The sequence below is a fragment of the Salmo salar genome, chromosome 19, assembly GCF_965601325.2.
Source record: "Salmo salar chromosome 19, fSalSal1, whole genome shotgun sequence".
NCBI classification, from domain to species: domain Eukaryota; kingdom Metazoa; phylum Chordata; class Actinopteri; order Salmoniformes; family Salmonidae; genus Salmo; species Salmo salar.
Genome location: NC_138309.1, coordinates 7308290 through 7334102, shown reverse-complemented (window position 1 = coordinate 7334102; position 25813 = coordinate 7308290). Strand labels below are relative to the sequence as shown.

The 25813-nt window shown below is 43.2% G+C and overlaps 1 protein-coding gene across 1 annotated transcript in view; it reads left to right on the top strand.

The window, feature by feature from the left end:
• The window catches only part of ablim1b (actin binding LIM protein 1b), a 132589-nt gene that overhangs the window by 34017 nt on the left and 72759 nt on the right, over positions 1-25813 (top strand). The window contains exons 3-4 of the mRNA XM_082966035.1: positions 17727-17910; positions 18008-18117. Coding sequence (XP_082822161.1) covers positions 17727-17910; positions 18008-18117 — 294 coding nt within the window. The remainder of the gene's footprint in view (positions 1-17726; positions 17911-18007; positions 18118-25813) is intronic.

Here is a 25813-nt window from a genome sequence, read left to right as displayed (position 1 = left end):
TCGTCCACCTTGAATATTATTCATGTTCTGGTTAAAAAAGGCCCTAATGATTTATGCTATACAACGTTTGACATGTTTGAACGAACGTAAATATATTTTTTCCCCTCGTTCATGACGAGAAGTCCGGCGGGCTTAGATCATGTGCTAACAAGACGGAGATTTTTGGACATAAATGATGAGCTTTTTTGAACAAAACTACATTCGTTATGGACCTGTGATACCTGGAAGTGACATCTGATGAAGAGAATCAAAGGTAATGGATTATTTACATAGTATTTTCGATTTTAGATCTCCCCAACATGACGTCTAGTCTGTATCGCAACGCGTATTTTTCTGGGCGCAGTGCTCAGATTATTGCAAAGTGTGATTTCCCAGTAAGGTTATTTTTAAATCTGGCAAGTTGATTGCGTTCAAGAGATGTAAATCTATAATTCTTTAAATGACAATATAATATTTTACCAATGTTTTCTAATTTTAATTATTTAATTTGTGGTGCTGACTTGACTGCCGGTTATTGGAGGGAAACGATTTCCTCAACATCAATGCCATAGTAAAACGCTGTTTTTGGATATAAATATGAACTTGATAGAACTAAAAATGCATGCATTGTCTAACATAATGTCCTAGGAGTGTCATCTGATGGAGATTGTAAAAGGTTAGTGCATCATTTTAGCCGGTTTTATGGTTTTGGTGACCCTGTCTTTGAATTGACAAAACATTACACACAACTCTTGTAAATGTACTGTCCTAACATACTCTAAATTTATGCTTTCGCCGTAAAACCTTTTTGAAATCGTAAAACGTGGTTAGATTAAGGAGATGTTTATCTTTCAAAGGGTGTAAAATAGTTGTATGTTTGAAAAATTAGAATTTTGACATTTATTTGGATTCAAATTTGCCGCTCTTGAAATGCACCTGCTGTTGATGGAGTGCACCACGGGTGGGACGCTTGCGTCCCACCTAGCCCATAGAGGTTAAGTTTTCCGATGACACAACAGTGGTAGGCCTGATCATCAACAATGACTTGACAGCTTATAGGGAGGAGGTCTGACCTGGCCATGTGGTGTCAGGACAACAACCTCGTCCTCAACGTGCTTCAAGACAAAAGAGATGATTGTAGACTACAGGAAAAAGAGGACCGAGCACGCCCCCATTCTCATCGACAGGGCTGCAGTGGAGCAGGTTGAGAGCTTCATGTTCCTTGGTGTCCACATCACCAACAAACTAACATGGTCCAAGCACACCAAAACAGTCATGAAGAGGGCACAACAAAACCTATTACCCCTCAAGAAACTGAAAAGATTTGGCATGGGTCCTCAGCTCCTCAAAAGGTTTTACAGCTACACCATCGAGAGCATACTGACTGGTTGCATCACTACCCGGTATGACAACTGCTCGGCCTCCCACTGCAAGGCACTACAGAGGGTAGTGCGAACGGCCCAGTACATCACTGGGGCCAAGCTTCCTGCCATCCAGGACCTCTATACCAGGTGGTGTCAGAGGAAGGTCCTAAACATTCTTAAAGACTCCAGCCACCCTAGTCATAGACTGTTCTCTCTGCTACTGCACGGCAAGCGATGCCCGGAGGGCCAAGTCTAGGTCCAAGAGGCTACTAAACATCTTCTACCCCCAATCCATAATACTCCTGAACATCTAATCAAATGGCTACCCAGACTATTTGCATTGCCCCCCCTCTTCGACACCGCTGCTACTCTCTATTGTTATCATCTATGCATAGTCACTTTAATAACTCTACCTACATGTACATATTACCTCAACTAACCGGTGCCCCCACACATTGACTCTTTACCGGTAACCCCCTGTATAGTCTCGCTATTGTCATTTTACTGATGCTCTTTAACCTCTATGGGCTAGGCGGGACGAATTCGTCCCACCTACGTAACAGCCAGTTGAAGCCTGTGGCGCGATTTTCAAATACCTTAAAAATCCTATTACTTCAATTTCTCAAACATATGACTATTTTACAGCTATTTAAAGACAAGACTCTCGTTAATCTAACCACACTGTCCGATTTCAAAAAGGCTTTACAACGAAAGCAAAACATTAGATTATGTCAGCAGAGTACCAAGCCAGAAATAATCAGACACCCATTTTTCAAGCCAGCATATAATGTCACCAAAACCCAGAAGACAGCTAAATGCAGCACTCACCTTTGATGATCTTCATCAGATGACAACCCTAGGACATTATGTTATACAATACATGCATGTTTTGTTCAATCAAGTTCATATTTATATCAAAAAACAGCTTTTTACATTAGCATGTGACGTTCAGAACTAGCATACCCCCCGCAAACTTCCGGGGAATTCGCTAACATTTTACTAAATTACTCACGATAAACGTTCACAAAAAGCATAACAATTATTTTAAGAATTATAGATACAGACCTCCTCTATGCACTCGATATGTCCGATTTTAAAATAGCTTTTTGGTGAAAGCACATTTTGCAATATTCTAAGTACATAGCCCAGGCATCACGGGCTAGCTATTTAGACACCCGGCAAGTTTAGCACTCACCAATATCAGGTTTACTATTATAAAAGTTTGATTACCTTTTGTTGTCTTCGTCAGAATGCACTCCCAGGACTGCTACTTCAATAACAAATGTTGGTTTGGTCCAAAATAATCCATCGTTATATCCGAATAGCGGCGTTTTGTTCGTGTGTCCCAGACACTATCTGAAATGGTAAATCAGGGTCGCGCGCATGGCGCAATTCATGACAAAAAAAATCGAAATATTCCATTACCGTACTTCGAAGCATGTCAACCGCTGTTTAAAATCCATTTTTATGCCATTTTTCTCGTAAAAAAGCGATAATATTCCGACCGGGAATGTCCATTTAGCTAAACAGAGGAAAGTAAACAAAGCTTTCGGTCGACGCGGGCACGAGCCTGAGTCTCACAGTACTGTAACCAGCCACTACCCAAACGCGCTACTTTTTTTCAGCCAGAGCCTGCAAAGCCACGATTCAGCTTTTTACCGCCTTCTGAGACCCTATGGCAGCCGTAGGAAGTGTCACGGGACAGCTAAGATCCTCACTCTTCAATAAACAGAGACAAGAAGAACGACACCTTGTCAGACAGTCCACTTCCTGCATGAAACCTTCTCAGTTTTTTGCCTGCCAAATGAGTTCTGTTATACTCACAGACACCATTCAAACAGTTTTAGAAACTTTAGGGTGTTTTCTATCCATATGTAATAAGTATATGCATATTCTAGTTACTGGGTAGGAGTGGTAACCAGATTAAATCGGGTATGTTTTTTATCCGGCGGTGTAAATACTGCCCCCTAGCCCTAACAGGTTAATCAACCATGTTGTTCCACCTCCTACATATGTGATGACATCACCTGGTATTAACGTCTCTAGAGAATATATCTCTCTCATCATTACTCAATGCCTAGGTTTACCTCCAATGTACTCACATCCTACCTTACCTTTTGTCTGTACACTATGCCTTGAATCTATGCTATCGTGCCCAGAAACCTGCTCCTTTTACTCTGTTCTGAACGTGCTAGACGGACAGTTCGTATAGCCTTTAGCCGTACCCTTATCCTACTTCTCCTCTGGTGATGTAGAGGTTAATCCAGGTCCTGCAGTGCCTAGCTCCACTCCCACTCCCCAGGTACTCTCATTTGTTGACTTCTGAAACTGTAAAAGCCTCGGTTTCATGCATGTTAACATTAGAAGCCTACTCCCTAAGTTTGTTTTACTCACTTCTTCAGCACACTCGGCCAACCCGGATGTCTTAGCCGTGTCTGAATCCTGGCTTAGGAAAACCACCAAAAACCCTGAAATCTCCATCCCGCCAAGATAGAACTCTGCAGTAGATTGCAACACCGCCCCATTTGACAGTTCTGTCTTACTATCCAGGTCTGTACACAAACAATTCGAGATTCTACTTCTAAAAATTCACCTTTCCAGAAACAAGTCTCTCACTGTTGCCGCTTGCTATAGACCACCCTCTGCCCCCAGCTGTGCCCTCGACACCATATGTGAATTTATTGCCCCCCCATCTACCTTCTGAAATCGTGCTACTAGGTGACTTAAACTGGGACATGATTAACACCCCGGCCGTCCTACAATCTAAGCTTGATGCCCTCAATCTCACACAAATGATCAATGAACCTACCAGGTACAACCCCAAATCTGTAAACACGGGCACCCTCATAGATATCATCCTAACTAACTCGCCCTCTAAATACACCTCTGCTGTTTTCAATCAAGATCTCAGCGATCACTGCCTCATTGCCTGCATCCGTAATGGGTCTGCGACCAAATGAACACCCCTCATCACTGTCAAACGCTCCCTAAAACACTTCTGCGAGCAGGCCTTTCTAATTGACCTGGCCGGGGTATCCTGGAATGACACTGACCTCATCCCGTCAGTAGAGGATGCCTAGTTATTCTTTAAAAGTGCCTTCATCACCATCTTAAATAAGCATGCCCCATTCAAAAAAATGTAACTAGGAATTGATATAGTCCTTGGTTCACTCCAGACCTGTCTGCCCTTGACCAGCACAAAAGCATCCTGTGGCGTTCTGCATTAGCATCGAATAGCCCCCGTGATATGCAACTTTTCAGGGAAGTTAGGAACAAATACACACAGGCAGTTAGGAAAGCTAAGGCTAGCTTTTTCAAACAGAAATTTGCATCCTGTAGTACAAACTCAAAAATGTTCTGGAACACTAAAGTCCATGGAGAATAAGAGCACCTCCTCCCAGCTGCCCACTGCTCTGAGGCTAGGAAACACTGTTATCACCGATAAATGCACTATTATTGAGAATTTCAATAAGCATTTCTCTACGGCTGGCCATGCTTTCCACCTGGCTACCCCTACCCGGTTCAACTGTCCGGCACCCTCCACAGCAACCCGCCCAAGCCCCCACCATTTCTCCTTCACCCAAATCCAGATAGCTGATGTTCTGAAAGAGCTGCAAAATCTGGACCCCTACAAATCAGCCGGGCTAGACAATCTGGACTCTCTCTTTCTAAAATGATCTGCCGAAATTGTTGCAACCCCTATTACTAGCCTGTTCAACCTCTCTTTCGTATCGTCTGAGATTCCCAAAGATTGGAAAGCTGCCGCGGTCATCCCCCTCTTCAAAGGGGGTGACACTCTAGACCCAAACTGCTACAGACCTATATCTATCCTACCCTGTCTTTCTAAGGTCTTCGAAAGCCAAGTTAACAAACAGATTACCGACCATTTCGAATCCCACCGTACCTTCTCCGCTATGCAATCTGGACTCAGAGCTGGTCATGGGTGCACCTCAGCCACGCTCAAGGTCCTAAACGATATCATAACCGCCATCGATAAGAGACATTACTGTGCAGCCGTATTCGTCGACCTGGCCAAGGCTTTCGACTCTGTCAATCACCACATTCTTATTGGCAGACTCGACCGCCTTTGTTTCTCAAATGATTGCCTCGCCTGGTTTACCAACTACTTCTTTGACAGAGTTCAGTGTGTCAAATCGGAGGGCCTGTTGTCCCGACCTCTGGCAGTCTCTATGGGGGTGCCACAGAGTTCAATTCTCGGGCCGACTCTCTTCTCTGTATACATCAATGATGTCACTCTTGCTGCTGGTGATTCTCTGATCCACCTCTACGCAGACGACACCATTCTGTATACATCTGGCCCCTCTTTGGACAGTGTGTTAACTAACCTCCAGACGAGCTTCAATGACATAAAACTCTCCTTCCGTGGCATCCAACTGCTCTTAAATGCAAATAAAACTAAATGCATGCTATTCAATTGATCACTGCCCGCACCTGCCCACCTGTCCAGCATCACAACTCTGGACGGCTCTGACAACTACAAATACTTAGGTGTCTGGTTAGACTGTAAACTCTCCTTCCAGACTCACATTAAGCATCTCCAATCCAAATGTACATCTAGAATCGGCTTCCTATATCACAACAAAGCATACTTCACTCATGCTGCCAAACATACCCTCGTAAAACTGACCATCCTACCGATCCTCGACTTCGGCGATGTCATCTATAAAATAGCCTACAACACTCTACAATCTATCTACCTCATCCCCATACTGTATTTATTTATTTATCTTGCTCCTTTGCACCCCAGTATCTCTACTTGCACATTCATCTTCTGCACATCTACCATTCCAGTGTTTTAATTGCCATATTGTAATTACTTCGCCACCATGGCCTATTTATTGCCTTAACTCCCTTATCTTACCTCATTTGCACTCACTGTAGACTTTTTGTTTTCTTTTTCCTACTGTATTATTGACTGTATGTTTTTTTGATTCCATGTGTAACTCTGTGTTGTTGTATATGTGGAATTGCTATGCTTTATCTTGGCCAGGTCGCAGTTGCAAATGAGAACTTGTTCTCAACTAGCCTACCTGGTTGAATAAAGGTGAAATAAAAAAATAAAAAACATGGGAAGCGGCTGTAGGTTGCTCTTTTGTGAGTGGGTTACTGGTCTGAGGCCAGCCAGAGTGCCCTTCACATGATCTTTCCTGGTGGTCAATCACATCTTGAGTTGCTGGCTCCTGCTTGGTGCCACACTTTGTTGGCTGATTTTGTATGATGTGGCTGGGAATGCATATAGGGATAGAGAAACATTTCCCCTTTTCTAGGAGGGAATGGTACTGCTCCACCTTCTTCAGTTCATTCTGGGCCTGGCGAAGACGTTGTTGCTCTCTCCATTGTCTCGACTCTCCAGCTGCATCTCCTGCTATCTTCTCTCCATTTTTATTTAACAAGGCAAGTCAGTTAAGAACAAGTTCTTATTTGCAATGACAGATTTTTACCTTGTCAGCTCAGGGATTCAATCTAGCAACCTTTTGGTTACTGGCCCAATGCTCTAACCACTAGGCTACCTGCCGCCCCATGGTGAGTTGGAGTCTCTCCATCTCTATTTTGGAATTGGACCGTGCTCAAATCATATCAAATTTTATTAGTCACATGCGCCAAATATAACAGGTAGACCTTACAGTGAAGTCAGTGAGAAAATGACTACAGTGTAACTCCAATAAACAGGGCCTCCCAAGTGGAGCAGCGGTCTAAGGCACTGCATTGCACTGCTCACTAGAGACCCAGGTTCAATCCCAGGCTGTGTTACAGCTGACCAGGAGACCCATGAGGTGGCGCGCAATTGGCCCACTGTCGTCTGGGTTAGGGGAGGGTTTATCCGGCTGGGATTTCCTTGTTCCATCGCGCTCTAGTGACCCCTTGTTGCGGGCTCGGCACCTGCAAGCTGATTTTGGTCGCCAGCTGGACGGTGTTTCCTCTGACAAATTGGTGCGGCTGGCTTCCGGGTTAAGTGAGCAGTGCGGTTTGGAAGGGTTGTGTTTCGGAGTACATGTTTTTGATCACATCAATAATCGGCACTACAGCCAATACAACCTGATCATGGACAAGTTATTCACGGCGAGCTACAACGACTTCAGGTCTGTAGTAAAATAACACCGCAAAGCTGGGAAAGACAACAGTAAACACGTCTATGACATCTCAGACGTAGACCACAAAGCTTCAGGAATGAGCAGAGTTATCTTAAAACACTGCTCCCGGGTTAGTGCGAAAGGTGTGGTTCGACATTCAATTAAATTTGACAAGGAGGGGGAGAGAGGGAACCCGGGACCTTGAGTATGTGTGCCTCTCACATAACCCTGAAACGAAAAATGTATGCTTGCAACCCCTTGGCAATCCAAACTTTCCAGTGCAGAGTTTTAAAAAGTATTTGAGTAAATGCCTGATGGGAGCAAAAGTCTTCTACCTCCAGCCACTGTGCTGCACACAAGATAAGATAGATTAACAGAACATCTGATATTCCCGTGAAATAATGGGAGGGGATACTCATGGTAGGTTAATAAATTAACAGAATATTCCCTAATTAATCAGAATATGGTTCCACATGCGTAGCCTTGTCTAATGCTTACGTTATCGGTTTGTAATTTCATCCACAGGAAATAAGTGAGGAGGCAGGCTTGTCCAAGCGATACACTAACCACAGCCTGAGAAGCACAGGTGTCAATATGCTTTCAGACATTGGGTTGGAGGCAAGACAAATCATGTCGGTGATAGGGCACCGATGTGAGTTCCAGCCTCAGGAGCTACTGGGCTCCTTCTGTAGAAGATAGGAAATTATGGAGCTGGCTTCTCTCTTCCTTGGAGCAGCAAGGCTCACAAGCTGCACAGACATAAATCAATCAAGCACCAACCGCCCTCCCCTGGCCAACCTTACAACCAACCGGGCAGCAAACACCTCCTCACATAACCCTACTGGCCCACTTGAACTCCGCTTTTCAATGTCCAATTTCACAATCAATATACAAGTTAATTTCCACAAATAGCTAGACAACTTTGGTCATTCATGACACATACACAAATGCCTTATGACGGTGTACAGTGCCTTGCAAAAGTATTCATCCCCCTTGGCGTTTTTCCTATTTTGTTGCGTTACAACCTGTAATTTAAATGGCTCGTCGCCACGTCTGGTAGCGATTACAGCCTCGAGTCTTCTTGGGTATGACGCTACAAGCTTGGCACCCCTGTATTTGGGGAGTTTCTCCCATTCTTCTCTGCAGATCTTCTCAAGCTCTGTCAGGTTGGATGGGGAGCGTCGCTGCTGCACAGCTATTTTCAGGTCTCTCCAGAAATGTTAGATTGGGTTCAAGTCCGGGCTCTGGCTTGGCCACTCAAGGACATTCAGAGACTTGTCCCGAAGCCACTCATGCGTTGTCTTGGCTTTGTGCTTAGGGTCGTTGTCCTGTTGGAAGGTGAACCTTCAACACAGTCTGAGGTCCCGAGTGCTCTGGAGCAGATTTTCATCAAGGATCTCTTTGTACTTTGCTCCATTCATCCTTCCCTCAATCCTGACTAGTCTCCTAGTCCCTGCCACTGAAAAACATCTCCAAAGCTTGATAATGCCACCTCCATTATTCACCGTAGGGATGGTGCCAGGTTACCTCCAGACATGACACTTGGCATTCAGGCCAAAGAGTTCACTCTTGGTTTCATCAGACCAGGGAATCTTGTTTCTCATGGTCTGGGAGTAATTTTGGTGCCTTTTCACAAACTACTGAGGAGTGGCTTCCGTCTGTCCACTACCATAAAAGCCTGATTGGTGGAGTGCTGCAGAGATGGTTGTCCTTCTGGAAGGTTCTCCCCTCTCCACAGAGGATATCTGGACCTCTGTCAGAGTGACCATCGGGTTCTTGGTCACCTCCCTGACCAAGGCCCTCCTCCCCCAATTGGTCAGTTTGGCCGGGCAGCCAGCTCTATGAAGAGTCTTGATGGTTACAAACTTCTTCCACTTATTAAGATTGATGGAGGCCACTGTGTTCTTGGGGACCTTAAATGCTGCAGAATTGTTTTGGTACCCTTCCCCAGATCTGTGCCTTGACACAATCCTGTCTCAAAGCTCTTTGGACAATTCCTTCGACCTCATGGCTTGGTTTGTCAAAATAAAAGTAACATACCAAAAAAATGGTATGAAAAGTGTAGAACAGTTCAGTGTGTCTCAGTGCAGAGAACTGAAATGGTATGAATAGTGTAGTACAGTTCAGTGTGTCTCAGTGCAGAGAACTGAAATGGTATGAATAGTGTAGTACAGTTCAGTGTGTCTCAGTGCAGAGAACTGAAATGGTATGAATAGTGTAGTACAGTTCAGTGTGTCTCAGTGCAGAGAACTGTAGCTACAGATTGCTACACCAGATAATGTGATTTACCCAAAGATTTGTCCATTTCAAGTCTTCTCTCTTTGATCGAGACAGGTGGGTGTCCACACCAAAGTGCTGCATGTCTCGATCAATGAGAGAACTTAAAATAGGCAAGATGGCAGGTGTAACAATCTGTAGCTTAGAGAACTGGTGGTTATGATGAAATTGCCATTCACAATTATTTTTTAAATAAATACAGTTTGATCAGTGTAGTAAAGTTCAGGGAATACTTGCCAAGCTGTGGAGGGAGTGTTGTCATGATCAAACTACCATTCAGCTCCTCAAAAGTCATTTGCTAGAAACCCAGTGTAATGTCTAGTCTAAGGGATACAATTCACGAGATACAGTTCTGCTACAATGACATGCAGGGAAAAAAAGTTCTGTATCTAGAATCCACTCCAGGTAAAAGCCCAGGTACCATGGTATTGTCTGTAAGACAAAAAAATATATTAAAAAGTATACTCTATTGTAGATTGAATGACAGTTGAACTGTGCCAGCATAACATCAACATTAGGGCAGACTAGTTGAACATGCACAAAGACATGCACAATATCTAGCCTAATAGAAAGAAATGGCATAACCCTCAACCTTTGTACAGTGACCAGACTGTGTCTACCTAGGTAGGTAGGCAGACAGTATCTACCTACAGCCATGTCAATCATGCATGCTTAGGCAAATATTTGTATAGCTTTACAACAAAGAAATGGTTGTATTATGGTTTCTCCTCACTGTTTGCTACATAGCGAGCAAGTAAAATATTTAGTTGCTGATGTTACATGTTTGCTAACAAGTGACGAGTTAGCAGGCACCAGCCTAACTAGCTAGTCAACTGCAGTCATGTGCTAATGTTTACCAGTAAACATAGCTGTAATGTTGCAGCTTGCTGTTTAGTAGCCATATCTACTAAACAGTTTTAAAATCAAGTTGCAAAATATCTCAGATTGTAAAACCTCTTCTATTTTTAGTCATACATATGGCTTAGCTAGCTACCTAGCTACCTACCTACCCAAGTTAGCAAACAGAAAAATAATTAGATTTCCCCCCCACTGTAACACAGCCCAGCTAGCAATGAGGAATCGGCCCAGAAGCGGCCCTCTTCCGGGGGGCCGGAACTGATTGAATCGGCCCAGAATCGGGTGTCGGACTCCATCTACCGGAATTCAGCTGACTTTGCCGGCAAAAATGGCCCGATCCAAATTTAAATAAATGTATACAAAATTACCAGATTTAGTCATTTTAAATATTACTATTATACATTTTTTACATACAAATTATACCCATCCACAAAGTTTTTAATGCTGATCAACTGCGTTGTTGTCACGTCCTGACCCTTGTAAGAGGTCATTTTCCATAGTAGAGTGGTAAGGGCGTGACAGGTGGGTGTTTTGGGTGGTTTTGGTTTTCTGTTTCTATGTGGGGTTTTCTAGATTTCTATGTTTTTGTTTTCTATGTTTTAGCCAGGTATGGTTTCCAATCAGAGACAGCTGTCTATCGTTGTCTCTGATTGGAAGCCATACTTAGGCAGCCTGTTTTTCATGTGTGGGTAGTTGTTTTCCGTTTTGTCAAGTGTACCTTACGGAACTGTTGTCGGTCGTTTGTTGTTTTGTTTAAGTGTTTTTTCCATTAAAGAAAAGAATGAGCACTATACATACTGCGCCTTGGTCTCCTTTAGACGACCCCTTGTTACAGTTGTACAAAGTATCAACATACTAAAATACTACTTAAACAGGAAAGACTATTAAAGAATTTCATTTAAAAGTTACTTTTATTTTTTGATCACAGAAACAATGAGAAGTAGTTTGATTTTAGTTTGAAATACTCCCTGAAATATGACTCATAGTTTATGCAACTCCCCTAACCCTACAAAATTGTTTTATCAATGGCTTTTTGTAAAATATTTCTATTTCATTATATTCTTCCTGCCTTGAAAACTGTGTTGTAATAATGAACTTCCCTGCCGACAATCAAATTAACATGCTGGCTTGTTTTATTTAATTAATAACTTCTGTGACATTATGCCTCTCTGCCCCATGCAGTGGCCTTGAAAGCAAACTTACCGATAAAAAGTTTTGTTAAGGCAAGAGGTTCAAACGCCTGTTTCCAATTCATTTTCATGGCCAGGCCATTTGTAAGGAGTTTTGAGAGGATTCTCCACGCATTCTTCTTGGTGGTTATCCCTCCAAACAGTCCCAAATATATGATCTGAAAAACCAAAACTTGTTGGAATGGTCCTCTGGGTCAGATTGTGGCTTGGTTGATTACTTTTCAGCAATACATATAATGATATCTTGTCATACCAGGTTATTTTTTAAGTCTTGATCTGAAAGTTGGCCCTCAACTCTTAAGTTTTCCAGCGAGGACATTGGAAGTCGAAGGCCTGTCAAATCTGGAACCTCATCCAGTTGATCTGTTCGCCTGGAGCTTTTGCTTAATCATTTCTATGGAGGTTAAGATCTCACAATGAATTGCTTAAAAAGTACAAAACAGAACACAGTTGTTTTATCCCTCACATTCTTTCAGTAGTTGAAGTTCTAAAGTATAATAAATATAAATATAAACAACATAATCAACGCAATCACACTATAGATCAGAGGTGGGCAACTTTGATGTTGGTGGGGGCCACAATAACACTTATGATCACACACTGGCTGCTGCTGTTGAATGTTTGGCTTAATCCTTGCTGGCCTATCAGAATTCCCAGGTGTCTCTCTTCTGGAGGTCTGATAAATGGTGCAGGTGGCAAACCCTTAGAGGTGTTTGACTGGCCCTTGCGTAAAAACTTTTCCATTGGCTCCTTATCCTCACTTTCAGTGGCACTGAACATTTGCGTATTTGTGCCCCTGATGTTAAAAATATAAGGTTACTAAGAACGACCAGTGAAGTAAACATATGTTGGATAGTTAGGCCATCCACTGAGAAATGTATTTTTTTAATCATATTTGTTATACCTTTTCTCTTCATATATGCGGGGCGGTCGTCCTCCTCCTCAGTCTGAAGATCAGATTGGACCACAGCCATTGGAAGCTTACAGCAAGCCTCCTCATGTGTCTACAAGGGAATATTTATGTTTTGTGTTAGATTGCAGATACATATTGTTGTCTCAGGAGGTTGATGTCAGTTATAAATACACTGCTCAAAAAAATAAAGGGAACACTTAAACAACACAATGTAACTCCAAGTCAATCACACTTCTGTGAAATCAAACTGTCCACTTAGGAAGCAACACTGATTGACAATAAATTTCACATGCTGTTGTGCAAATGGAATAGACAACAGGTGGAAATTATAGGCAATTAGCAAGACACCCCCAATAAAGGAGTGGTTCTGCAGGTGGGGACCACAGACCACTTCTCAGTTCCCATGCTTCCTGGCTGATGTTTTGGTCACTTTTGAATGCTGGCGGTGCTTTCACTCTAGTGGTAGCATGAGACGGAGTCTACAACCCACACAAGTGGCTCAGGTAGTGCAGCTCATCCAGGATGGCACATCAATGCGAGCTGTGGCAAGAAGGTTTGCTGTGTCTGTCAGCGTAGTGTCCAGAGCATGGAGGCGCTACCAGGAGACAGGCCAGTACATCAGGAGACGTGGAGGAGGCCGTAGGAGGGCAACAACCCAGCAGCAAGACCGCTACCTCTGCCTTTCTGCAAGGAGGAGCAGGAGAAGCACTGCCAGAGCCCTGCAAAATGACCTCCAGTAGGCCACAAATGTGCATGTGTCTGCTCAAACGGTCAGAAACAGACTCCATGAGGGTGGTATGAGGGCCCGACGTCCACAGGTGGGGGTTGTGCTTACAGCCCAACACCGTGCAGGGCGTTTGGCATTTGCCAGAGAACACCAAGATTGGCAAATTCGCCACTGGTGCCCTGTGCTCTTCACAGATGAAAGCAGGTTCACACTGAGCACGTGACAGACGTGACAGAGTCTGGAGACGCCGTGGAGAACGTTCTGCTGCCTGCAACATCCTCCAGCATGACCGGTTTGGCGGTGGGTCAGTCATGGTGTGGGGTGGCATTTCTTTGGGGGGCCGCACAGCCCTCCATGTGCTCGCCAGAGGTAGCCTGACTGCCATTAGGTACCGAGATGAGATCCTCAGACCCCTTGTGAGACCATATGCTGGTGCGGTTGGCCCTGGGTTCCTCCTAATGCAAGACAATGCTAGACCTCATGTGGCTGGAGTGTGTCAGCAGTTCCTGCAAGAGGAAGGCATTGATGCTATGGACTGGTCCGCCCGTTCCCCAGACCTGAATCCAATTGAGCACATCTGGGACATCATGTCTCGCTCCATCCATCAACGCCACGTTGCACCACAGACTGTCCAGGAGTTGGCGGGTGCTTTAGTCCAGGTCTGGGAGGAGATCCCTCAGGAGACCATCCGCCACCTCATCAGGAGCATGCCCAGGCATTGTAGGGAGGTCAGGCACGTGGAGGCCACACACACTACTGAGCCTCATTTTGACTTGTTTTAAGGACATTACATCAAAGTTGGATCAGCCTGTAGTGTGGTTTTCCACTTTAATTTTGAGTGTGACTCCAAATCCAGACCTCCATGGGTTGATAAATTGGATATTTATTGATTATTTTTGTGTGATTTTGTTGTCAGCACATTCAACTATGTAATTAAAAAAGTATTTAATAAGATTATTTCTTTCATTCAGATCTAGGATGTGTTGCTTAAGTGTTCCCTTTATTTTTTTGAGCAGTATAGTTGACTGCAAATATAACATTAACTCACTTCTAGTGTACCTTATGTTCACATCAAACAAACCCCAGTTTTTCGTCAGGTGCTTCTTGACATTTCACTGCCCTTGTGCAGCGTTCTGTGGATGTATAAGGGGGCCAGTAGCTCATGCCATCCTGGACCCATGATGAAGGTCTCCTTCTTCTCCACGGATATAAAGTCCACAAGGTGAAACATACTGTGTAAATTGAAAATGAATATGCATCATTTATAATATTGAAAGTAAGACTCTCATAAGAGGACTAGCCCTGCTGACCAGCCAAATGCAGGCTGTGGTGTTGATTGTAACCGCTGACCCTCACTGATTCTGAATGTCCCACATTTAGCCCACTAGATTGTGTATTTGTGCCATGGTTATTATTTTAGACATGTCTTACTTTTCCATGCTAGTTGATGACTTATGTATGATCACAGGTGCATAGAATAACGTTTGTATACCTATTTGGGAGTTTCTGCCAAAGTTTTTCAAGCGTGCCAGAGAGAGAACATAGAATACCAAAGTTAAAAAAAAGTGCCACCAGCAACCCTGTCAACTCTTTTGGTATTGAGGAGGGTCCTTGCATCTTTTGGCAAGGTTGGATGGTGGAACCGCAGAATCGGAAGCAGGGCTGTTAATGCAACTAATGTTATTCCATATTCAAGAGCCCAATTCACCAAATAGCCTTTGAAACTATCCGTTGGACTTTCAACCTCATCGTCAACCATCTCCTCGACATCATCACCCTCATCATCAACGGTTCTCCTCAGCCTCATCAACCTCACCCTGACCTCCACCTTCTCCTACACCTGCAGTGTCCATCAAATCAACAAACAGTTCATCCTCAAAGTCCTGACCACTGAACAACATTTCCTCTGCGGCCTCATTGGACATATAAAATGTCTAAGAAACAGCGGCATTTTCTACATTATGTGTAGACTCCTCTTTTTGAATAGAGTCAGAAATCTTGACACGAAGTCACACTACACTCTGAATGCTTCTCAGTCATTTCTGACAAATGGTGACGTTGAGGGCCAGAGCTCTTAAACACATTGATGAACTGAATTAATAAAGGGCAGCGACTTGCATTAATTCTTAGGAACCTTATAATCTCCTTTGTTGGCTGAATAGCTGGCTGGCTGCAGGAGGAAGAGCTGGGGCTACTGCTGGAATTAGCTGGCAGGCTAGAGAGACAGAGAAGAGATTTTTAGGTGTCAAAGTGACTGCATTAACATTCAGGGAACACTCACCTTGATTAATCAGAAGAGGTTGTTTAGCAATAAGTTAACATCACAGACAACACAATCTGATTGCTGATTACGAAACTGGCCTTGAAACATGTTAGAAGTCCCGTAACGTTGTCGTTTTATGTGTCGATATCCAGTCAGTCCTATAAATTAACGTTAGGCTACATTTAACCTACCTTTTCACTCTGGTAACTTAAGCAGCAATAAAATAACTTTTTAAATAACTTTTCTACAGAATATTATTAAAAAAATTATCCAGTTACTTAATGTCCAAATTGGATAAGAAATATTATTTACCATTTCAAGTTTAACGTTGTTAACACAATCGCGGCCCGACCTCAATCGCCGCATCCTAGCCATAAGTAATGCTGCCGAAGGCGGGCCAGACTCGGGTCACATGACGTTGGCCGAGTCTGACTCTCAGCCGAGTGCCCCGACTCTCAGCCAGAATCGGCCCAGCTCCAATGTGCTAACTGGGAGTAGTATGTTAGCCAGCAATACACAATATGGGTTTCAGTCGATAAACTAATGTTAGCTAGCTAGGTGGCTTGCCGGAAACTTACTTAGCTAGGCACCATATTTGTCATCTGCCCTTTTGATGCTGGCATCGGCTGTAGCTGAGCTTCTAACGTTAGCTAAATCCCCAAAATGTCCGGTTGAATGTCACAATGTAGATAATAGAACATCAAAAAATGCTCTGTGGTCGACTTCGTATTGATGAGAAAAATCACTTGAAGCCATTGCGTCTGGACAGTTCTTTCAGTTTTGCCCAAAGGATTTTGCTGTTAGTGGTGCCTCTTGGAGGAGGGCTGGAGGCCAGAGCAGGAAGCACCACCCAACACAAGTTGTAGTCTTTCAGAGACTGGAAAAAATATGTCTGCTTGTATATTTAGCAATGAATCCGCTGATAGGAACATCGCTGAAAGACGTCCAATGGCTCTATCGAACAAGGAGAACCATATCTAAATGCACAAAAATGTATAGTATACAGCTGAAGTCGGAAGTTTACATACACTTAGGTTGGAGTCATTAAAACTCGTTTTTCAACCACTCCACAAATTTCTTGTTAACAAACTACAGTTTTGGCAAGACGGTTAGGACATCTACTTTGTGCATGACACAAGTAATTTTCCCAACAATTGTGATACAATGAATTATAAGTGAAATAATCTGACTGTAAACAATTCCAGTGGGTCAGAAGTGTACATACACTAAGTTGACTGTGCCTTTAAACAGCTTGGAAAATTCCAGAAAATGATGTCATGGCTTTAGAAGCTTCTGATAGGCTAATTGACATCATTTGAGTCAATTGGAGGTGTACCTGTGGATGTATTTCAAGGCCTACCTTCAAACTCAGTGCCTCTTTGCATGAAATCATGGGAAAATCAAAAGAAATCAGCCAAGACCTCAGAAAAAAAATTATAGACCTCCACAAGTTTGGTTCATCTTTGGGAGCAATTCCCAAATGCCTGAAAGTACCACGTTCATCTGTACAAACAATAGTACGCAAGTATAAACACCATGGGACCGCTCAGGAAGGAGATGCGTTCTGTCTCCTAGAGATGAATGTACTTTGGTCCGAAAAGTGCAAATCAATCCCAGAACAACAGCAAAAGACTGTGTGAAGAAGCTGGAGGAAACAGGTACAAAGTATCTATATCCACAGTAAAACAAGTCCTATATCGACGTAACCTGAATGGCCGCTCAGCAAGGAAGAAGCCACTGCTCCAAAACCGCCATTAAAAAAAACAGACTACGGCTTGCAACTGCACATGGGGACAAAGATCGTACTTTTTGGAGAAATGTCCTCTGGTCTGATGAAACAAAAATAGAACTGTTTGGCCATAATGGCCATCATTATGTTTGGAGGAAAAAGATTACTAATTAATTTTAGCATAATGCTACCTACAGCCATTTTGTGTGAAGAAATTAAATGTTTTATTTTGTGAAGAAATGAAGGCTAAATATTGATGACGAAAGATTCTGAGAGAACTTTTCTCATTTTAGCAGGTATGCTAAGCGAATACATGTTGTGTTTGTGTGTTCAGTGTGCGGGTGCGACTTGGCTCAGGGAGGTTTTTTCATGAAGAACGGGGACTACCTGTGCACGTTGGACTACCAGCGGCTCCATGGCACATGCTGCAATGGCTGTGGGAGCTTTGTAGAGGGAGAGGTGGTCACTGCTCTCGGCAAGACGTACCATCCAGCCTGTTTTGTCTGCACAATCTGCAAGTAAGATCATTGTGCTGCCACACACACACACACACACACATACACATACACACAGATGTATCTCTTCTCTCACTCTCTCTCTCTCTCTCTCTCTCAGACGACCATTTCCTACTGGAGATTGTGTCACCTTTAATGGAAAAGACTGTCTCTGTCAACACTGCATCCACCCTATGTCCCCTACTCCCAAAGACATCAGCAGCTCCAGCAGTAAGTGTGTGTGTTATTCGTGCATGCGTGCATCTGTGTGTGTCCATATGTGCATGTGTGTGTGTACGTGAGTGAGGGGTGTCCAAATCATTTTTGAGGATCCCTTACCACAGGTGTCGTAAATTACATCCAGCTGTGGTAAGAGTTCTTTTCTGTGGGATGATTGTTTCTGTTAATATGATTTAGGTTGTCTCATTTATCAACCCTCCCTTTCCGTCATTGTAAATAAGAATTTGTTATTAACAGACTTGCCTAGTTAAATAAATCTTAAATAAAATAAAAAAATCCTGGCATTTATTCGGAATGCAGGTTGCGGGTAATTACAAGTTCCAATTGTTGGATATCTTCAATCTAGCTGGATTCCAATAGGAATTACATATCCCTTTGCAAGCCAGCATAATGTGACTTGTAAACCAGGAGTTTCCCACCACTGTGTTAGGCTATAACTAGGCCCTCAAAGAAAGTCCATATGATTTATGTAATGTACTGTCATAAAGAGTTTAATTTTAAAGGTTAATAAGGCTGGTGGAATAATTCATAGATGGTTCTAGGAAGAACCCTTCAAAGAGAGTTCTAGGAATAACCCTTAGATGATAAAAAGGTTTTTGGTAGAACCATTTATAGAGGGTTCTAGGCAGGACCCATCATAGAGGATTTCCCCTCTGGAGACAAGCCAAAGAACCTTACTTAGCATCTTTTTTTTAATCTAAGAGTGTATAACTTCTCCAACATTAGCCTATCCTAGACCGCTTCCTGTTAACCTGCCCAGACAGAGTGAGAGAGGTGTCCATAGTTCACTGGACAAATGGAACAAACAATGGATGCACCCAAGTAAGGAAAATGATGTTGAAAAAGAATCTGTCTTATATGGATGTTGAAAAGACGTCTTATACGTACGTCAAAAATATGTCGTTTCCAGACTTTGAAAATACATATTTTCCAGGCATTAAAATCCGGTGCGTTTTAGGTGCTGAATGAAACGTAAAAATACATTGAAAATACATATTAAACTGGACGTTGAAAATATGTCATTTACAGACATTGAAAATACATATTTTTCGGTCATTGATTCTATGGCCAAATTTCAACCTGCTATACATGGTCAATGAAGTAAGATTATATGACAATAATAATTTTAACCCCTTTCCCACCGATGAAGACCCCGGTCATTCTGGAGATTATGGTGGTGATGGAGGCAGACCAACAGTGGGTGAAGTACGGCAGGTCTGTGGTAGCTGGAAGGCCACTCCTTTATGCAATCGCGGTGTCAGATTTTAAAATAGCTTTTCGGCGAAAGCACATTTTGCAATATTCTGAGTAGATAGCCCGGCCATCACGGCTAGCTAATTTGACACCCACCAAGTTTGGCCCTCACCAAACTGAGATTTACTATAAGAAAAATTGGATTACCTTTGCTGTTCTTCGTCAGAATGCACTCCTAGGACTTCTACTTCAACAACAAATGTTGTTTTGGTTCGAAATAATCCATAGTTATATTGAAATAGCTCCGTTTTGTTCATGCGCTCAGGTAACTATCTGAAGGGTGACGCGCGAGTGCATTTCGAGGCAAAAAAACATAAAAATATTCCATTACCGTACTTCGAAGCATGTCAAACGCTGTTTAAAATCAATTTTTATGCGATTTTTTGCGTAAAATAGTGATAATATTCCAACCGGGCGACGTTGTATTTGTTCAAAGAGAAAAAGAAAAACATGGAGAATTCACATGAACGCGCATCTCCAGTGTCACTGTTCTCAGCCGGACCACTCACAAAAACTGCTGCTGTTTTTTGCCCAGAGACTGGAGAGACGTCATTCCACTTTCTGGCGCCTTCTGAGAGCCAATGGAAGCCTTAGAAAATGTCACGTTACAGCAGATGCTGTATTTTTGATAGAGATGCCAAAGAAGGAGAACAAATTGTCAGACAGGGCACTTCCTGTATGGAATCTTCTCAGGTTTTGGCCTGCCATATGAGTTCTGTTATATCCACAAACACCATTCAAATACTTTTAGAAACTTTAGCGTGTCTTCTATCCACATCTACTAATTATATGCATATTCTCGTTTCTGGGCAAGAGTAGTAACCAGTTTAAATCGGGTATGTTTTTTTATCCGGCAGTGCAAATACTGCCCCCTAGCCCCAACAGGTTAAACAATACATGCATGTTTTGTTCAATCAAGTTCATATTTATATCAAAAACCAGCTTTTTAAATCAGCATGTGATGTTCAGAACTAGCATACCCACCGCAAACTTCCGGTGAATTTACTAAATTACTCACGATAAACGTTCACAAAAAACATAACAATTATTTTAAGAATTATAGATACAGAACTCCTTTATGCAATCGCGGTGTCAGATTTTAAAATAGCTTTTTGGTGAAAGCACATTTTGCAATATTCTGAGTAGATAGCCCGGCCATCACGGCTAGCTAATTTGACACCCACCAAGTTTGGCCCTCACCAAACTCAGATTTACTATAAGAAAAATTGGATTACCTTTGCTGTTCTTCGTCAGAATGCACTCCCAGGACTTCTACTTCAACAACAAATGTTGTTTTGGTTCGAAATAATCCATAGTTATATCCAAATAGCTGTGTTTGTTCTTGCGTTCAAGTCACTATCCGAAGGGTGATGCGCCGGCGCATTTCGTGACGAAAAAATTCAAAATATTCCATTACCGTAATTCGAAGCATGTTAAACGCTGTTTAAAATCAATTTTTATGCTATTTTTCTCGTAAAATAGCAATAATATTCCAACCGGAGGACATTGTGTTCATTCAAAAACTGAAAGAAAAGAATGGAGTTGTCTCGTGCACACGCGCCTCAGTGTCATTGTTCTCAGCAGGACCACTCACAAAAACCCCTGCTGTTTTTCGCCCAGAGACTAGAGAGCTCTCATTCCACTTTCTGGCGCCTTCCTAGAGCCAATGGAAGCCTTAGAAAATGTCACGTTACAGCAGAGATGCTGTATTTTTGATAGAGTTGCCCTAGAAGGAGAACAAATTGTCAGACAGGGCACTTCCTGTATAGAATCTTTTCAGGTTTTGGCCTGCCATATGAGTTCTGTTATACTCACAGACACCATTCAAATAGTTTTTGAAACTTTAGAGTGTTTTCTATACTAATTATATGCATATTCTAGTTTCTGGGCAGGAGTAGTAACCAGATTAAATCGGGTACGTTTTTTATCCGGCCGTGCAAATACTGCCCCCTAGCCCCAACAGGTTAAATGGCCCCACAAACCGCGGACCCAGCTTCCGGCAGGGCAGGCGGAGGGGCAGGTTTCAGGTCGAGAGCCAGACCCGATCCCCCGGTGCGAACACCGTGGCCTCGCTGCGGAGGCGGTCAGCGCCTTCTTTTTGCCGATTCACGGCCCATTGTAGGTGCACATGGGCGGCGTCCTAGGTCTCCTCCAAGCGCTTGAACCATTCGTCCACCGCAGGAGCTTCGATCTGGCTCTGATGCCATGGTGCCAGAACCGGCTGATAGCCCTGTACACACTGGAAAGGAGAGAGGTTAGTGGAGGAGTGGCGGAGTGAGTTTTGGGCCATCTCTGCCCAGGGGATGAACGCCCCCACTCCCCCGGCCGGTCCTGGCAATATGACCGCAGAAACCTACCCACATCCTGGTTTACTCTCTCCACCTGCCCGTTACACTCGGGGTGAAAACCTGAGGTGAGGCTGACCGAGACCCCCAGACGTTCCATGAACGCTCTCCAGACCCTGGACGTGTGGAGGTCCTTGCTGGTGTGGTCTATGGTTATGGAGGCCAGATGGCGTATCTGCCAAATTCTCTAAAATGACGATGGAGGCGGCTTATGGTAGAGAAATTCATTCAACATTCAATTATCTGGTGACATATCCGGCGGACATTCCTGCAGTCAGCATGCCAATTACATGCTCCCTCGAAACTTGAGACATCTGTGGAATGGTGCTGTGTGACAAAACTGCACATTTTAGAGTGGCTTTTTATTGTCCCCAGCACAACATAGATAGGGCTGCTTTGCTTCTAGCTCTTAGGAAACGTTGCAGTATTTAGTTTTTGGGGTGTTATATAATACAGCCAGGAAGAACTGTTGGATATGAGAGCGACGGTAACTCACCAGCATTACCAGAATTACAACCAGGAATATGACTTTCCCGAATCAGATCCTTTGTTTGTACCCCACTGGGCAAATGTACTGATTCCAGAGGTTGAATACCTCACAATCAAATGCAGACCGTATAACCTCCCAAGATAATTCTCATCGATAAAAGTCACAGCTGTGTATATTCCCCCTCAAGCCGATGCCACAACGGCCCTCAGAGAACTTGACTGGACTTTATGCAAACTGAAAACCACATATCCTGAGGCCACATTTATTGTAGCTAGGGATTTTAACAAAGCAAATTTGACAAAAACGCGACAAAAGTTCTATCGACACATAGACTGTAGTACAGTGCCTTGCAAAAGTGTTTATCCCCCTTGGCATTTTTCCTATTATGTTGCATTACAACCTGTAACTTAAATGTGTTTTTATTTGGAGTTCTTGCAATGGACATAAACAGAATAGTCCAAATTGGTGAAGTGAAATGAAAAATATAACTTGTTCAAAATATTCAAAATAAATGTAAAACATGGAAAAGTGGTGCATGCATATGTATTCACCCCTTTGCTATGAAGCCCCTAAATAAGATCCGGTGCAACCAATTATCTTCAGAAGTCACATAATTCGTTAAATAAAGTCTACCTGTGTGCAGTCTAAGTGTCACATGATCTCAGTATATATACAGCTGTTCTGAAAGACCCCAGAGTCTGCAACACCACTAAGCAAGCGGCACAATGAGGACCAAGGAGCTCTCCAAACAGGTCAGGGACAAAGTTGTGGAGAAGTACAGATCAGGGATGGGTTATAAAAACATATCCGAAACTTTGAACATCCCACGGAGCACCATTAAATCAATTATTAAAAAATATAAAGAATATGGCATCACGACAAACCTGCCAAGAGAGAGCCGCCCACCAAAACTCACGGACCAGGCAAGGAGGGCATTAATCAGAGAGGCAACAAAGAGACCAAAGATAACCCTGAAGGAGCTGCAAAACTCCACAGCGGAGATTGGAGTATCTGTCCATAGGACCACATGAAGCTGTACACTCCACAGAGCTGGGCTTTACGGAAGAGTGGCCAGAAGAAAAGACAATGCTAAAAGAATAAAATAAGGCAACACATTTGGTGTTAGGCAAAATGCATGTGGAAGGCTCCCCAAACATATGGAAGAAGGTACTCTTGTCAGATGAGACTAAAATTTAGCTTTTTGGCCATCATGGAAAACGCTATATCTGGTGCAAACCCAACACCTCTCATCACCCCGAGAACAACATCCCCACAGTGAAGCATGGTGTTGGCAGCATCATGCTGCGGGGATGTTTTTCATCAGCAGGGACTGGGAAACTGGTTAGAATTGAAGGAATGATGGATGGCGCTATATACAGGGAAGTTCTTGGGGAAACCTGTTTCAGTCTTCCTGAGATTTGAGACTGAGACGGAGGTTCACCTTCCTGCAGGACAATGACCCTAAGCATACTGCTAAAGCAACACTCAAGTTGTTTAAGAGGAAACATTTAAATGTCTTGGAATGGCCTAATCAAAGCCCAGACCTCAATCCAATTGAGAATCTGTGGTATGACTTAAAGATTGCTGTACACCAGCGGAACCCATCCAACTTGAAGGAGCTGGAGAATTTTTGCCTTGAAGAATGGGCAAAAATCCCAGTGGCTAGAGGTGCCAAGTTTATAGAGACATACCCCAAGAGACTTGCAGCTGTAATTGCTGCAAAAGGTGGCTCTACAAAGTATTGCCTTTGGGGGGTGAATTGTTACGCAAACTCACGTTTTCAGTTGTTTTGTCTTATTTCTTGTTTGTTTCACAATAAAAAATATTTTGCATCTTCAAAGTGGTAGGCATGTTGTGTAAATAAAATGATACAAATCCCCCAAAAATCTATTTTAATTCCAGGTTGTAAGGCAACAAAATAGGAAAAATACCAAGGGGGGTGAATCGTTTCGCAAGCCACTCTACAGTAGGTGACCCGTTTCAGGAAGGTAGGCATATGTCGCACATCACTACTTCACAGAGGAGGCATTTGAATGTTATTTTTCAACAAAATGATTTTTTTGGGGTAGAAATGCCTTCTGGAATATGTGAACTTTCATGTTCTGTAAATACAAATAAATGTGTTCAATTACGAGCCTAGTTGGTTTAACCGTGGAAAAAGACAGAACCTTCCTGCTAGCCATGATTGGCTGAGATAATGGATGGGCTGGACATGCCGAGAGATGAGTTAGGATTGGTCTACCATGTAGCATGCTTCTGTCTATAACATGAGCTTCTCAGTATGTGTAGATAATCCTTGACGCTGCAGATTTTTTGAAAGATATCATGGAGAACTGCAAAAGTGTTGCTACTGCTCTCAACAACATTTCTGCCCTGAATTTAACAGGTGCTTTTGTCACGGAATAAGTTGGCCAAGTTTTGAAATCAGTGGAATGCCCAGTGGAAGCAGAGTATTTACAAGGAAATTTAGAAAATTCTGGAGTTTGATTGCAAATGTGGAGGGAGTCAAAAAGAGAACACAGAAGGCTCTTGTATAAAACACGTCTCCGGATTACATCTTCAAACTAAGGGCACCCATGGCATCCGTGGTCTCAGAATCCATTTGCATTGCTAGTCATAGCCTAATATTAGCTACCTAGCTGGTTAGCTTTAGCTACCTGCAGATTCATACTACAGCATTTCATGCATGGTGGCTAGCTATGACAATCAGTTTGTATTGCTCATGTATCGGTTGGGATTATGTTTAATTTGTATGTGTTAGAACTGTATGGGTTGGGATTATGATTAATGGTTTATCTAGCTACGGAGTTGGGGAAATACGCGTGGACCTGAATTGTGACAACTGCTGTGGCCAAAACAAGAATGGATTTGTGCTCTGGTATTGTGCCTGGTGGACCATGCACAAGCTCCACCAGTCTGGACCTTCACTTCCTGATCACATGCCACACCAAGTTTGTCACCGACTGGTGCTTCGGCCTCATCAAGCAGTGCTTCAGAAAGACCTGAGTGAACACTTTATCAAAGACTGATGGTGTGGTAAAGAACAGCACTGTGACAGGGGTCAACATCCCACAGCTGGTTGGACTGGAGGATGGTAAGGTGCTGGTGGAAAGCTATGGCTGGCAACAACACCTGACTCCGTACTTCAGGCCGCTGCCACAGATCAAGCAGCACAAGCACTTCAGGTGAATATCATTTTCATTGCATTGTATGAGGTTATTCTTCTTATCTAAATTTGGGAGGTGAATTGATGTTAAACAAGGTTGTAATGGGGTTTTTTTTGTCTATTTTCCTGTTTTACAGCTTCAATGCTCAGGAGCCTGGTGTTGTTGTTGCAAAGGAGCGTTCAGACTCAGTCAGGACCAGGTTTCAGCTGCTGCACAACGCTGACATCCTTCCTCCCATAGATGGTCTGCCTGTACAAGCACCACCTGGACTGGACACAACTAGACAAATGTATCTTTTTGAGAAGATCAGGGAGTTTTGCGATGAAGAGGGCATGGACATCAGATGCCCTGCACCAAAGTCCAGGGCAGGACAGAAACTGTCTCTCCGAATATAGATTCCCTTGACTCTCTCCTAACACACTCACACCATA